This window comes from Hypanus sabinus, chromosome 16 (assembly GCF_030144855.1).
Source record: "Hypanus sabinus isolate sHypSab1 chromosome 16, sHypSab1.hap1, whole genome shotgun sequence".
Taxonomy (NCBI): domain Eukaryota; kingdom Metazoa; phylum Chordata; class Chondrichthyes; order Myliobatiformes; family Dasyatidae; genus Hypanus; species Hypanus sabinus.
The window spans coordinates 38,497,135-38,513,565 of NC_082721.1; the positions used below are offsets into that span (position 1 = coordinate 38,497,135).

A 16,431-nucleotide genomic window follows, 5' to 3' on the forward strand; every position below is an offset into this window, starting at 1 on the left:
CTCTTTTTCCCATAATGGTTCATATACCAGATCTATGTCGACGTGTTTGTTGATGGGTCCTTCGGTGGAGAACCACACTTTCAGAAATTCTCAATCTTTTCTTGTTCTTGCTTGAGGCCAGACCCTGGCTGTCATGCAGTTGAAATGGTGCCCTTCTTCATCTTCATGAGCTGATACTAGCGAGAGTGGCTCCTGCCTTCTGCTCGCAAGCTGACGCTTGTGTAGCCAGACAATAGTTTTCTTCCTGTTTGACCAATATAGTACTCGTCGCAGTCAGTAGACTGGCTTTGTAGGTGACATTTCTTCTATCAGTCACATCTTGTTGCTTGTTCAGCTTCCTTGAAATCTGAGTAATCAGCCAGACAGGACCACGGTTGAATACCCGATTCAAAACACATTTGGGTCCATTGTTCCTGGGTACGCCATCGTAGGCCAAGATGTCAAACTCTGAAGTGGAACTTCACCACCACCAAACTTCTAATTCAGAGGTTAAGAGTACTATCCTAGAGTCAAAGTGATATTAACATCGACCCTCACATTTTAAGAGAAAGATAAATTGCCAATTTCTTGGATTGCACATGTTGAGAACATTTAAGGGTTATAAAAGTGAGTGTACAGCCTGGATCCCAACTAAATGCAATATAAATAGAGTGTTAAAGTGGGAGTGTGCATGTTTGGAGAAGAGGTGCTGCTTTATGTCCCCCGTACATGGATCAACTATGCTTAAGACTGTAAGTACTTAAAATGTTGTTCTGTGCTTTAAAAAGAATGATTATAACAGACTGAAATGCATCAGATCGAGAGAACTATTGTGTCTCCACAGGACTATAGATAGACTTTTAATTAATGTGTGATGGGTTCCAGGCAAGGAAATGGCCGCAGAATTTAAGGAAAAACTGAAAGTCCTGGAGAAAGCAAGCAACTGAATAGTGACAAGGAGAATGGAAAAGGAAAAAAAACAGAGAGTTTAATGGTAATAGTGCAGCAGTAAACAAAATTAATTCAAGGAAAATAGACTAGGAGTTAAAATTGATTATGTTGTTTCAGAATGCATTGAGCGTTTATAATCAAGCAGGTGGATTAATGGCACAAATAGAGACAAATGTGCTTAATGTAATAGAACTGACAAGGACACAGTTCCATCGTGACAAAGTTTGAGAAATTACTTTTCCATGGTTCTTGATTCTTGGAGGAAAAGACAAAACAAGATACAGTTTGGAGATAGGGTTGGTGGGGGGAGGGTAGTCAGGAATGGCACTAGTATCTGAGGACAGCACAAGATCAGTGGTGAAGGATTATCTTTTCCTTGAGTAAGTATAATTAGTAAACTGTTTGGGGGTTGGTGGGAAACTAGTAACTACAGGTGCAGAGGCTTTGCAGTTTTGAGAAACACAGAAAGCAAAGATACAAGTGCATCAAGTATTTCAGATGATTAATCATTAATGTACAAAAGTATCACAATTAGGTTTATTATCCCCGACAATATGCCAGAAAATTTGGTGTTTTGTGGCAGCAGTGCAGTGCAAGACATAACAATTACTGTAAGTCACAAAAATAAACAAACAGATAAATAGTGCGAACGAGGAGTAGCGAGGTGGTGTTCATGGACCGCTCAGAAATCTGATGGCAGAGGAGAAGAAGCTGTTCTTAAAATACTCAGTGTGGGTTTTCAGCTTCCTCTATCTCCTCCCCGATGGTAACGATGAGAAGAAGGCATGTCCCAGATACTGAAGGTCCTTAATCATGGAAGCCACCTTCTTGAGCCATTGCCTATTGAAAATGTCCTGGACGGTGGGGACAGTTGGAGTACAAAGGATTCAGGAAGTCTTGCTGAGGAGTTCAGAACTCTAGTCAATGCTCACCAGGAGTAGACAACTTAAGCAATTTTGAAAATACTGTACTGTTCACATTAGTTTACCTGGCTACTTCCTAGAAGGAGAGGATTGAGCTATGAAATGATTGAATTAAATCGGCCCATACCTAGTGGAGATTTGATGGGAGAGCCACACAGATAATATAGCTACTGCCTCACAACTGCAGAGATCCAGGTTCAATCCTGACATCCAGTGCTGTCTGCGTAATGTCTGCATGTTCTCCTTCTGATTGTGTGTGCATCTATGGGTACTCCAGTTTCCTCTCTCATCCCAAAGGCATGATGATTGGTAGGTTAACTGGCTACTGTAATTTTTTTCCAGTGTGTAGATGACTATTAGAAGTTGGGAGGGGTAGAGGAAAATGTGGGGAGAATAAAATTAGATTAATGTAAATTAGTGTTTAATGGATGGTACGGACACTATAAGCAGAAAGACATGTTTCCAATCTGCAGAGCTTCATGAACTTTAGAAAGGTTATCTCATACATGATTCTGAAAGGGAATGAGAGAGCAGATGCCTTGAGGCAACATAGTACAGGGCAATTGGGGGCACAGTCTCTGAACAAGGGGCTTCCCAATTACAATAAAATAAAAAGAAATTTACTTCAGCAGATGACTTGAAAGAATTTACCTCAGAGGGCTGTGGGGCTCAGTGACACATTATCCATTTCATCCATGAATAGATTTTTGGCCACCAAGGCAATCAAAGGATACACAAGATCAGTCTTGACCTAAATCAGTGACAGGGTAATCTTCAGGAGTACATGACTTACTCTTATTGTTCTTATATCAGAGGCAAAGCAGTTACTTTGGACACTGATTTTCTTCTGCAGGTCCATGGTAATCCAGTGTTGGACTTTATTTAGTACAGTTATTTTAATATTTGTCTGTATCCCAATTCATGGTTGTAGGGGGGCATTTTATTTTAATGTCCCAGGTTTAATTCTTCATTTAGTGACAGTAATTGACCTATTTTGAATGTAGAAGATAACAAGCGGTAGATTTTCCAATAGTTTGGAGACTGCTTGGAGTCAGTGATTGGTGGTATGTATTTCCAGGAGTCATTAAAAAACAATTAAGTCCCTAGTTAAAAGGTAAGCTGACAGCTAGCAATACCATGTGTCAGATCGCAGTGCTCAACACGACCAGGGTTTAATACAACTTAAATTGATCTTAATATACTGTTGCAATAATACAAATCAATCCTGCATAATCCACTCGAAATGAGTTGAGAAGTTCAGAAAGCCCTATAATACACCAATCCATTACTGTACAACAACAAGGGACATGGCCACGCGTATATGGTGAGCAATGAAGTTACGTTCTCTTCTGAATGGCATATGCTTTTAGACATTTTAACCTTGAGGATTATGGTCACTAATGATTTCCACATTGCCACAAAAACCAAATCCAATGGTTTTGATTATGCTTGAACCGGAGCGCTTGAGCTGTAACAGAGAGCTTCTGATTGAAATATGTGTATGTTGTGATGGAAAATACTTTGCTCTTTCTTTTTATCATGACAGAACTTATTCAACATCTTTCACTGGGTCATTTAGTAGTTGCTACTGAAACAAAGATTACAGGGTCAATGAATAATAATCAAGTTAATTGCAAAGGGCAGGAGATAGGATGATGGAAATAGAGGCAGCAGGAAGGTAGGTTTCAAATTTAAGAATCCAATACGGATAGAAGAATGGTAAGCAGCTTTGGGGTCCTGTGATTTAATTCATGGGAGAGCTGACTTCTCTCCTGGCTTCTTTCAATTCAAACTGGCTCCAATTAACCTATTAAAATCTACATTCAATTGTAAGAAAATCTTGTGTAGTTCATGTGCCTGTCTTCTCATTTGAAAAGGGAATACTTAATAGGAAGTGCCTGAGTTTGTATTGACAGCTTTGCATGGAGATAATTCTAAAATTTAAAGCAGAATATTAGCAATTCTCAGCAGATCTAGCGGCATTGATCTGAAGAAACATTAACTCCATATCTCTTTGCTTATATTTTTGGGATGTAGCAATTGCTGGAAATACCAGCATTTATTAGCCATCCTTAATTGCCCTTGTGGTGCTGATGGTGGCGAACCACTTCCTTCAGCAAGTGTGGTGCTTCTGGTCAATGTGCACCCGTAATACCATTGCCCAGACAGTTCCAAGGATTGGACTCAGCAATGAAGGATATGTAAACCATCATGAAGTCAGGATTTTGCAAAATTGAAAGGGAACATGGCATTTGTCCTTCGGGGCGAACATCATGATTTGGGAGGTCCATCAGAGTAGCCTAGATGAATGGTACTGGGCACGGATTCCCAACCTTTTTTATACCATGGACAAATACAATTAAGCAGTGGGTCTGTGGACCCCAGTTTGGGAACACCTGTGGTAGAGGTAATCGGTGATTAGGGTAGTGGATGGGCTGCTAATCAGACTAGCTGATTTGAGCTAAGAGGTGTCAGGTTTCTCATTCTGAAGGAACTGCACTCTCCAAGCATGTGAACAACGTTCTCTCATGCTGCTGTTTGCCTTTTGTAGATGGTTTCAGGGTATTAGAAGGCAAGCCACTCACAGCAGGAGTCAATCTTCGTGCAAAAATGTTGATATTTTGACACCTACATATGCAAATATCATTGAATGTTAAGGCAGCCATTTTGAATACATCTCCGTGTGTTGTCTGGGACTTTTTGTATTGGATATGAGTTACCTTATATGCTGAGAAGTTGCAGATAGAACTGATTATTGTGCATTCAGCACACTACTCCTCTTTTGTCCTCATGATGGAAAGAAGGTAATTGAGCTAATTTGTCCTTGGACACTGCGATGGTCCATAACACTTTAGTTTTCTTCTGTCAAATTTGGTCTCTCTTTCTCTCAGATTTCTGCCAGACCTGCTAAATGTTTAACAATTCATTTCTTGTTTTGGATTTCCGAAATCTGTTAATACTTGATTTTGGAATTCAGATTTGTAATATTTCCTTGGTGATATCAAATGAAAAATATTTTGGAAACCATGTGCATTTTAAAAAGCTGATTACCTTGCCTTATATTTTGCAGAGTTTAGCTCCATAATACAGATTTCCATTGTTATAAAGGGAAAGGAAATCAGAACTCCAAGTGCCAAAACACTCCCCAACTCTTAGCACACACTTCAAGCTGCTTTGACGTACCTGATCAACCATTAATTACAGAATTGAACAAAAAACCTCAAGCTTAGCAGACTATTGAGAAAGAAGTCAATATAAGTTCTAAGTGTCAATATGATCTGCAGAATCTTTTTTCAGTGCTGAACCTGCCAAATACAATGATACTCACAGAAAGCATAGCCTCTGCATATCTACAGATACAGAGGACAGTACAGCAGAGAGATCATTTATCTGTGCTAGTTCATTGTAAAATCTTCTCAATAATTCCTGCTCTTCTTTTAATTCCCCAAAGCTCTTCATTATGTTTGCTTTTCAAATAAATGTCCAATTCATTTTTAAGGTACAATTGAAACTGCAGTTCAAAGCACATTACATCATAACAATTCAGTTTTAAAAGATTCAGATCACGTCCCCAGTTATTTTGCCAACTACCTTAAATCTCTGTTCTCTGGATAATGGTAATGCACTGAAAAGACTTCCTACAAGTTTTATTGCAGGTGCATGTGTTGAATGAGTTTTGCATTGAGGCACTTATGTCTCCTTCAGTTGTTGTGTATGACTGATTAGACACAGCATCTTTTCAGAATAATATGATTCTGTGGATCCAGACTTGAGGAAAGCTTCAGGAAGTGGGTAGTGTTTATGGAGAAAGCCTGAATGGTAATTACTGGTTTGTTAAGGCAAATATGACTATCGTAAGGCAGGGCAAAAGGAAGACCAGGACTGTGCGTTGGGGTTCAGGGGAGGTAGGAAACTGAATGACTAGGCTTTGAATAAGACCTTGGTGGGTTGGGAGGAAGGAATATTGGCCGATGATTGGGAAATGGAAGCAGAATCCTAACAAAGCATCGGATTGGGTGTGGCTGGATTCAGGACTGCAGCCAAGAAATGGGTGCTGATGACAAAGTTAGTACTGAGGTGGGAAGAAGTTGGAGTTAAAGTTAGAGATCAATACCTCCATTAGGGTGATGGGGATAATGTACCATAGTGGGTCTGCACTGGTCCTTGGTGGGGGTCAGGGTTGCAGGAAGTATTGATGTGGCTTGGGTCAGGATCACCAGCATGGAAGGTAAGGAACTTCTAGGTGGTGGTATCAGCTCTTTGTTGTTTTGAGGAGACCCATTTGTCTCAAGAGTGACCAATGGTGATCAATCCAGGTTTTCCCAAACTAAGCTTAACAAGAGAAAAACCCTCATGGCTTATGACAGGGAGAAAGGGTGACTTAAGCCTGATCAGATTTCTGGGACTTTTATGAAATGGTCATCTTTACAAAAGATTTTCAGTGGCGTAACACAAAGGCAAACCTTGTAATTTGTGGTTGAGATTCCAGAATCCTTCATTTCATCATTTAGAAATCTCCATTGAACCACCCATTATCTTGGAGGCAGAAAAGACTGCAGATGTTTGAATCTAGACCAATAAGTAAGATGCTGGAGGAGCTCAGTGATTTGACAACACCTATTGAAGGAAATAGGTGACTGGAGCAACATGCAAGGTGAAAGGTCTCACCTAGAATATCGACTGTCCACTTCCTTCCATTGATTCTTCCTGATTTGAGGAGTTCCATAACCATCTTACTTCACATACTGTATCTTACCTGATCTACAGAAAATATCTTCACCTTCTCTCTCTGAAGTACACCCAGCAAGTAATGTAAGCTTAGAACCTCTATTAGTCCTAGATCTACCAATCAATTGCAACTCACTGCACTTAATACTAAACAATCCTCATTCTTGCCTGTTCTTTTGCCAAGTGTCATAAATAGACTCACCTGCAATAACTCTCTGGGCTTCATAAGGTTCCATGTAGCCATTGTTCTCAATGAGCTCTTTGTCAATGGTGTCTCCTCTGGAATCGTGCTTGATATCGAAAGGGTCTGAATAATCATCATCAGGCAGTGTCTAGATTTAAAATAAAACAGATTTTTTGATTAGCTAAGATGTTGAACATTGATGTTGTTTGTCAAATTTCCCCATACTCTTCTTGAGGGCTTGATGTACACCTTATCTTTGTGGGCATTTTACAAGGAATATCAACAAATTATTGACATATGCTGGCGCCTCCCTCTCATCTCGATCCACGTCGAACCCAGGACATAAATGAAGTTTTTCTTCGCACAGATTATGGGGACCTGCTGGTGCTTGCTATCTTAGTTAAATAGAATATACAATCAGGATTATGGAATTTTCCTCCTGCTTTATTTGTTTTTGTGGTTGGTCCTTAAGTCATTTGAAGTCGAAAACCTTAGAGTTACCTAGCAGCACACACAAAATGCTAGAGGAACTCAGCAGGCCAGGCAACATCTATGGTTAAGAATATACAGTCGATATTTTGGGCTGAGGCCCTTAATCGGGACGAATGTCTTGGCAGGAATTGATAACTGGAACGAATTCCACACTAAGTCTTAACTAACTTTTTATAAGATGGAGAGACATTCAACCAAAAGTGCCTTCACTAACTTTCATTCTCCTTTAGCTAGGGTACATGGATACCTGGGTGTGTTTGAGTAAATAGTGCTCGAATGCAAAGACTTAGCGTGATAAGTAGGAGCTGACTTTGGGAGAAGCAATCATACTTTGATTAGGATTATACTGGACCAGAATTAGCTATTGATTTATCAATTGTAGGCTTTGTGCTAAACAGATACAAAATAGATGAGTTTAGTTTATATAGTGGTTTCTTACTTCACATCCTATATATCCATCAGCTCAGTGTACCTCTGGAACCTCACCCAGCAGAGACTATGTTTTAGTTTGTGTTATGAATGTTAGAACATTATACAATCTGGGCAAGAAATTCAGTCCAGTGCAGTTTCATATTAGAGGCCCTCCCCAGGTGATGAACACCTGACATGTATAGCCTGTATATACAAAAGAGAGATGAGTGTTTGGAAAACAGGGCTGCACATATCTTCTGCCTCCCGGCCACATTTCCAGCTCACGATCTATCCCAGTTGCAGAAATACAATCCTTCTGTAACCTGGAGACATCTGCACTCTGAATGTGCCCTGATCAATGAACCAGATTTCTCAGAGTCTCCACTTCTATTCCATGCGCTATATGGTTCCAGTTTACATCCTCTCCACTGCAAAGGCTGTCCACTTTTACCAAGTTTTCCACTTGCCTTCATGCTTCCTCAAACCCTGATCACATTCTTATTAGACTCCATTTCTTCAACTTCTCTACTTGATATTGTCCAATGTTCAGATCATGCAAAGTTTTTCTGCTCAAATTGTATACTTCAGAAAATCCTCTTCATACATCATCCAATCCTTGGGTCCTCAGTTGTTAAATGCATCAAAATTAAAACTGCTTAATTAGTCAATACTTTTCCCTTCTCTAGCTCTGTAATTTCGTAACTCTGAATCCAAATCATTGTGCTTCTAACATTCTCTCTAATGTGCATCTCCCTCTCCCTACACAACATCAGTTCTGGCCCTGCTTTTAAAAGTGGAATTTTTGCTCTCTGGAAATATCTCCTCAAAGTCCCTCTGCCATTTTGCTTTCATGCTGCTCTTTAAAATCCATTTATTTAACTGGGCTTTCAATCAAGCATCCTAATGTCTTCTTACTTGACTCAGTGTCCACTTCAATCTAATCACTCTTTTTGAGAAGTCCCCTTGAATGTTTCTCCCATTAAATATGTTATGTAAACAAGCTTTGATGGGACAGGGAGTGAGTCACCCTCTGCTAAGAGGCTGCCAGACTAATGAATTGGAATTTTATATAAGTGAATTAAATCTCCATTAGGCTATTAATAAGGGTTTGATATCCATTATATTTTGAAACTTCTCACACAACAAATTCCACATTTAATTCATTTTCTTAAATTTTATAATATTCAAAATGTTAATTATCTTTATCGAGGGAAGAATTTTTAAGGATTGCTTTTGTAAGTCCACTCCAATATTTCTCCCCTCCTGAAGATTCCAATGGATATAAAAATAAAAGCAGAAACACCCTGCAGTCAGTCAGCATCTGTAGAAAGAGAAACAGAGGTAACATTTCGTGTCAAAGACTCTTCATCAGGACAGTGGAGAGTTGGTTGGATGCTGCAGAGATACCAGGAGGCCGATAGAATTAGACTCCTTCAAGACTCTTTGACCAGAAATGTTAACTCTGTTTCTGTTTCCACAGATGCTTTCTAAGCCGCTGAGTATTTCTAGAATTTTCTGTCTTTATTTCAGATTGTCAGCATCTGAGGTGCTCGACTTTCCTTTAGCTTATACTGGAGTTCCATTTCAATGCTAACTTATGGGTTCTGAAAACTGACCAATTATTTTGCAAATATCCCTCCACACTTACAAACTCACCAGCTGGCAGGAAATTAATAGGATTAGAATCATTAGTTTAACATTTGTTCTCTGCAATAGGAGGGGAGGGGAATATTGCATAGGTTGTAAAGTCATCAACTGTTAAAAGAACACATAGCGAAGCACGCAAATTGAACCAAATCAGAGATTCAGTTTCATTAATTGTATGCGATAAGTGAAGTAATTCTAACCAAAATAATTAATGTTATTCTTTTTAAATTCAAGTGCAAAGTGGTCAGTTTTACCAAATCACTAGCATCACCACTTTGTCAACTCTCCGCAGATTCATGATGAAGCTGGAATCTCCCAACTGTATGATACCCTGACCAATACTTTTACAAATGAGACAATGAGGAGTTAGTTCTAACAGAAGTTGTTTATAAGTAATCCTCGATGGGTGAATATATCCACAAAAAAAAAATCAGAGAAGTTTCAATACATTGGGTAGATAAACAATTACCAGTGTCGAGTCAGCTTATTATATTCCTGACACTAATTTCTAATACCCATTTTTGTTAGGAAGATGCATGGGTCTTTTGTGATGACCACAAAGCAATCCAGTTGGCAGATCTACACAGACAGGCACCTTCCAGTGTCCATGCAGCTAAGGGGAGCCACCTGCCCCCCCGTTTTCCTCCACAATCCTTGTTCATCCATTGAACCAGCCAGCCTCAATCAGTTGCTCCTAGTCTTCAGTTACCTTGTCATGTTAAATACCTGTTCTCTCTTGTTTTGTGACCCCTCGTGGTCTATTGTTTTGCAGTTTATCAGTAAAATAGCACTTACAACTAAATTGACCCTGTTGCTCTGTTTTTGAGACAACCCTCCTCTCCATTTCCCGACAGGAAGAGTGAACCAATGATTGACCGAGCAGAGTACACTTGCCTAAAGGAAGTCAGTCGTCAACTGAAGCACGCGACCTCGAAGCAACAGGAAACCATTGGCCAACTGCTTGGCCCTCTCAAGCAACTCTCTGTCTCAATACAGCAATTGACCTCCTCACTCGGAGTCCCAGATTCCAATGCCTGAACGCTTTGACAGATACCCAACCCACTGCCGCAACTTCGAGCTCCAGCCATCTCTGTATTCTATGGACTGAATCAAAACTCGCCTGTCTGTGCAAGCTCTGACCTGCATCAGTGCCCAATGTACTGAAACTGGGACAATAAAACCAGTTGCAATAAATTTGAGGAATTCACTGCTGAGGTGCGCTGGGCTTATGATAATCAGGGAAGTGGAAGAGGGCAGAGGATCGGATACTTTGCCTGCGCCAAGGTTCATGCTCAGTTTGGATTATACTGTGGAATTCAGGACCCTCGCAACAGATAGTAGCTGGAATGCAGAACTGCTGCCGTCCTATTACAATTATGACCTCTTGGAGGACTGTAAAGATGAGCACTCTACCCAGGAGATGTCCACCAATCTCAAACACACATCACTCTGGCCCTTTAAGTTGACAAGTGTCTTATGGAACGACCTGCCAGATCATCAGGGAGAACCTCATCATCAATGCCTCCAGAACACACACAGGTAGGGGCAGATCCCTTGAACCCCCCAAGAAGCAAGCATTGGTGGAGATACAACTTTTGCGCTTATTGGAGAGCTGCCGAGCACTCACGAATCAAATGCCCACTGCATCCAGCAAAATGGCACCACCAGGTAGAAATGAAGGCCCTTCAACCTGGTAAGCTCCCTCTTGTTCCAGCACCATATCTCAACTCATTGCTCTGTCCTCCACCACACCCCAATAGTTTTACGCACATAGAAGGTTCTGGTGGATTCCAGCACAGCAAGGAACATTTTGAACTGACTTTGTGAGTGCAGCTTGGACCCCGTTCCCAGCTGGTGCCGATTTATTCTGTCAAAAAGAATGGGGATTTTGGCCCAGCATCAACTACCGTGGACTCAACAAAATCACTGAATCACCGTTAAGAACTGCTTCCCTCTCCCCTTAAGGGTTAGCACATTCGAAACACTCCGCCAAGCCTGGATTTTCACCAATCTGGATCTGAAGAGTGTGTACAACCTGATCTGCATCTGCCAGGGGGATGAGTGGAAGATGGCATTCATATCACCCACTGGCCTCGGTGAATACTTGGTGATGCCTTTTGGATCTTACAACAGTCCAGCCATTTTCCAAGCCTTCGTCAAAGAGATCCTCTATGACAGACTACACAGGTACGTGTTTTTCTACCTTAATGATATCTTCATCTTCTCTAAGAAACTCCAAAACCATGTCCTCACATCCCTTCATTCCTTCAGCACCTGCTCGAAAACCAACTGTATGGCAAGTGAGAAAAATGCCAGTTCCACACCTCAGTCATTTTGCTTCCTGGGTTACGTCCGTACTCCCCAAAGCATAACCATGGACCCAGAGAAAGTGTGCACGGTCGTTGGATGTCCCCAACAATACTCCCTAAAATGACCAGAGTACTTCTTGAGCTTCCCCAGCTTCTACCGCCGTTTCATCAGGAACCACAGCCAAATCACTGTTCCTCTCACCTCCCTCAAAGATAACCTCATCTACTGCATGTACCACACTTTCAAGGAGCTCAAGAGATGCTTCACTATTCTCTGTCACCCAAACCCCTCCATCCCTTTTCTGGGTGCTGGGGCCATCTTCTCCCAGTGAGGACTGGACAGGAAGACACATCCTTGTGACTTCATCTCATGCAAATTCAACTGCACACAGTTACGTTATGCAGTAGGAGACAGGGAGTGACTTGTCATTAAATGGGCCTTGGAGGAATAGATACATCAAGCCTTTCCTGATCTGGACTGACCACCAGAACCTCATATCCATACAACAGACCTGCCAATTCAGCCCACTTCAGACTCGCTTGGCTCTTTTCTTTGAACAATTCAACTTCATCTCCTACAGACACATTCCAACAACTCTAAGGCAGATGCCATGTCAGGACAGTTTGTCCCAACAGAAATGGAGATCAACCCTCTGCCCAAAATTCCATCATAGAAACTTACCACAATCATCTGGGATCTTGAGAACCAGATCTGCCAAGCCCTATAACATATTCCTGTTCCCGCCAACAGGTCTGACAACCGCACTTATGTGCTAGCGGCCACGTATTCTGAAGCACTCTAGTGGCTCCACTCCTCACCCCTGTCTGGCTATGCAGGCGCACAATGAACTCTAGATTTTCTGTGGTGCTGGTTCTGGTGGCCCAGCATGATTACTGATGTATGTCAGTTCGTCGCTCCAGCCCATTGCATTTCCTCCAATCAGTGGCCCTCTGGGCTCCTGTGGTTACATCGCTATGGATTTCATCACACGTTTTCCACCTTCTGATAGGTCCATGGTGATCATGATAGTGGTAAAGTGATTCTGCAAGATGGCCCACGTAATTGTTTTCCCTATACTTCTGTCAGCTGCTGAGACAGCAGACCTGGTTCTCTTGTACAGATTCCCCCTGGGCACTGTCGGACCAAAGCCCACAATTCATCTCCTGCCTCTGGTGAGCCTTCTGCTCCCTCCTCACCACCCCAATGAGTTTGTTCTCTAGCCATCACCTGCAAACCATGGTCAGCCAGAAAGAGAAACTCAGCAAGTGGAGAAGTTTCTATGATGCCTCACCACCTCTAACCCTTCCACATGGATGAAGTATCTGCTTCAGGCTGAGCTGTCCCCCAGTCTACACACCTCCTCTGCCACAGGTACGTCATTCTTTTAAGTGCTTCATGGCTACCAAACCCCGTGGTTCCCCACAGAGCAGCCAACGGTGAAGGTCCTATCCACCAGAGCTCTGGTTCTCTGATGCCAGAATGCTTGGACAAGGACATAGAGGACCATCCTAGCTGCCAGCCATACTTTCTCCCACCAAGCTGATCACTGTCTGTGTCCAGCCAGACTACTCCAGCCTGGGGACCATGTCCCACTGTCCACCCGAGATCTGCCCCTGTGCTCCAACTCCTACAAAACGTCACTCCAGTTCATTAATCCCCTTAAGATTACCCTTGCATCAACCCACTTACCTTCCACGTGTCCTGCCTCAAGACTGTTGTCCTTGGACCACTCCACCCATCAGTGCCTGCAAAAATGATCCAGTGTACCCAGTCTGCTGGTTGATGGATGACATCATTGCAGATGGGGTCTTCAGCCTACTGGTCTACTGGGAAGTTTATGGCCCAGAGGAGAGGTCTTGGTTGCCAGCTAGTTTCATCAGGGATCTATTTTCCATCAAGGAGTTCCTCCAGACCCATCTCAGCCATCGATTGCCAGCCATAGGATAGGGGGGTCAGAGAGCGGAGTTCTGTTAGGCTTGCAAGGTCAGGCGTCTCCCAGTCTCCACCCAGCTAACAGCAATCACCTGCCACTCATTTCCAACTCATCACCTGCAGCCTATTTAAATCTGTTTAAGCTCTCATCCACAATCCTTGTTCACTCATAGAATCATCCAGCTGCTCTTAGCCTTCAGTAACCTCATGTTATTATCAGCTGTTTCTTGTTTTGCGGCCCCTCATGGCTCGTTACTTTGCAGTTTATGAGTGAAATATCATTTACTGCTAAATTGACTCCGCTGGTCTGCCTTTGGGTCAAGCCTCCTCTACGTTTCCTGACGCCTGCTGGATTTGCTGAGCTGGGCTGCTGGTGAGATCTGTGGTTGAAACTGCCAATGTAACACAACCCTTACCCTGTACTTACACAGCAGCTGATAAAATAAGAGGACAGTTCGGGTATTTCACGGTTGAAGGATCTTCATTATAATAGGGCTATGGCAACCCACTTCCCAGCGCACTCGAACCAGCTCACAAAGTGGCGTACGCTGGCATTGAGGCCGGTCCCAAAGAGGATGCCAAGCCTGCTTCACCAGCAAGGGGAAAATCCTGCGCGCGTGACGGGACTGTGAATACAGCACTTCCCGCCCGGGGAGGGCGGGATCAGGAAGGCTTTAAAGCGAGGCCGCGAAGTTTGAATAAATCTCTTTTTGCGACTGCAGCTCGCCGACTCCGTGTCGTTATTGCAGCGCTGCGTGTAGCACACCGCTACTGGGCTGTGTATTCCCACACTTGCTCAACATGAACAGTCCAGCCCTCAGAACAAACACAAAGTGAAGGATTATCTATTTGCGATGTCAGCCTGTCAGATATCCTCACATTCAATGAACACGAACATATTGTAACTAATGTTTGCTTCAACAAAGCCCCACAGCAACTGGCCATCTCTCACCTTCTGTCGATAGTTCACAAGCATCTTACATGAGGAAGCTCTCACCTTCCTTTTGCTTTCAGCATGAAAAGCACACATACAATAAGTACTACTCTGGGAGTCAAATTAATAAAAAAATAAATGAAATGGCCTTCCTCTTTGCTCCTTGCCAACTTTTCTTAAATAAATAAATGATTCCAAAAAGTATATACAAGAAATACAAATCAGTACCCAGCTTTGATTACATTCAAGTATATAGTTTTGGGAAGCCAGTACATTCATTGGACCATCACTTAGTATATTCTATGATGCTTTGATGCTTAAGGGGGTATTACACAGGGTGCAGCCCCTCCGTGTCCAGTGGTGACAGAACTGCAGTCCTTCCCCCACAAAACCTTTGTATTGGCAGCACCAAGCTTCAATCCCTTCTGAAGACTGCAATGTGCCAGGTGGCTGCATTCACTATTGGACATCTCCTTGCACTGGAAGACCAACAGATTTCAGGCAGACCAATATGCACCTTTCATTGACCTTGCTCCTGCACTTGATGCTTTGTCTCAGTATGTGTTCCTGGGAACAGCCATTAATTAAAGAGAGTCCTCTGTTACTCAGCTCCTCAGCATGAACCTTGATAAGCAAGAACCATTCCTCCTGACAATTCTCACGGCTGAATCCTGTGTCTAAAGCCAGTGTGTCTTAAAGCGAAGATGAACAAATAGTAGCAAATCTTAGCATTTTGTCTCCCTAGTGTAGTAAATGATGCAGTTAAGAGAATTCCCTTCTCCCAGTCAAATGACTGTGGGTTCAAGCCTCACTTCGGAGACTCAAGGCTGTGATTTAAAATTCACTACTGATAACCACCAATGGAATTAAACTCACTAGAATTTTTCTGCTGATGCTGGAAATCAGTTACATAGAGAGCAATGCTAGCAGTAAGTGGTGAAGGGCGGGGGAGGGAGGGAAAGGTGTGCTTAATGGTAGGATCACATTGCAGATGGTGGAAGTTACGGAGAATAATGTGCTGGGTGCAGAGACTCGTGAGGTAGTAGGTAAAGACAAGGGGAACACTATCCCTGCTATGGTGGCGGGAATATGGGGTGAGGGCAGATTTGTGGGAAATGCAACAGGTGCAGGTGAGGGCAACATTTTTGTTAGTGAAAGGGAAGCCGTGCTTTTTGAAGGAGGACATATCAGATGTTCTGAATAGAAAGACTCGTCCTGAAAACAGATGTGGTGAAGATGGAGGAACTGAAAAAAGGGAATAGCATTTTTGCAAGTGGCAGGGTGCACAGAGATATAGTCAAGATGCCTGTGAAAGGCAGTAGATTTATAAAATATACCAGTAGATAACACTGGATAGCAAATATGTTGCTTCCTAAATACTCTTCGGTGTATCTTAATGGATTTTGGGTTGCTGATCATGAAAATTACCACGCAATTTCCCTATTATGGACCACTTTTTAAAGTCACCTGTATTTGTTATTTCAACTCATAATTCAAGCCAACTGAAATGTTGCCCACAATGTAAGCTGAAAAGTTTTCTATTTTGCTCAGGCATGCTTAAGCTCAGCAGATGCTGCATGGCAGGACAGGTTTTAGAAAGGGTATAAAAGCATTACGCGCACATATACTATTCTACATGCACATCCGTTTGCAATCACGTTAATATGCATACTCTACGCACATAGCATATTGTGCGTACTTATTAAAATGAATTAATTATATTTTCAGGAGTATTTGTGATAGCAAAATGTCTGGCCAATATTGCAACTGTCGTAATACTTTCTGTTACATTTGTAGTGAGTATGCACTTAAATCTCAAAGACAGAGCACGAGACTAATCTAATTAAGAAAGCCTATGAGCTCCACTTTGGGTGTAAAATTGGCGACTGAGAGAAAACCTGAACTTCTCACAGTCCTGACGAAGGATCTCGGCCCGAAAC

The 16,431-nt window shown here is 42.3% G+C and overlaps 1 protein-coding gene across 4 annotated transcripts in view; it reads right to left on the reverse strand.

The window, feature by feature from the left end:
- shdb (Src homology 2 domain containing transforming protein D, b) overlaps positions 1-16,431 on the reverse strand; it is a 347,526-nt gene that overhangs the window by 225,152 nt on the left and 105,943 nt on the right. For all 4 annotated transcript variants that reach the window (XM_059991612.1, XM_059991613.1, XM_059991610.1 and 1 more), the window contains exon 3: positions 6,784-6,913. In XM_059991612.1, the coding sequence (XP_059847595.1) occupies positions 6,784-6,913 (130 nt within the window). The remainder of the gene's footprint in view (positions 1-6,783; positions 6,914-16,431) is intronic.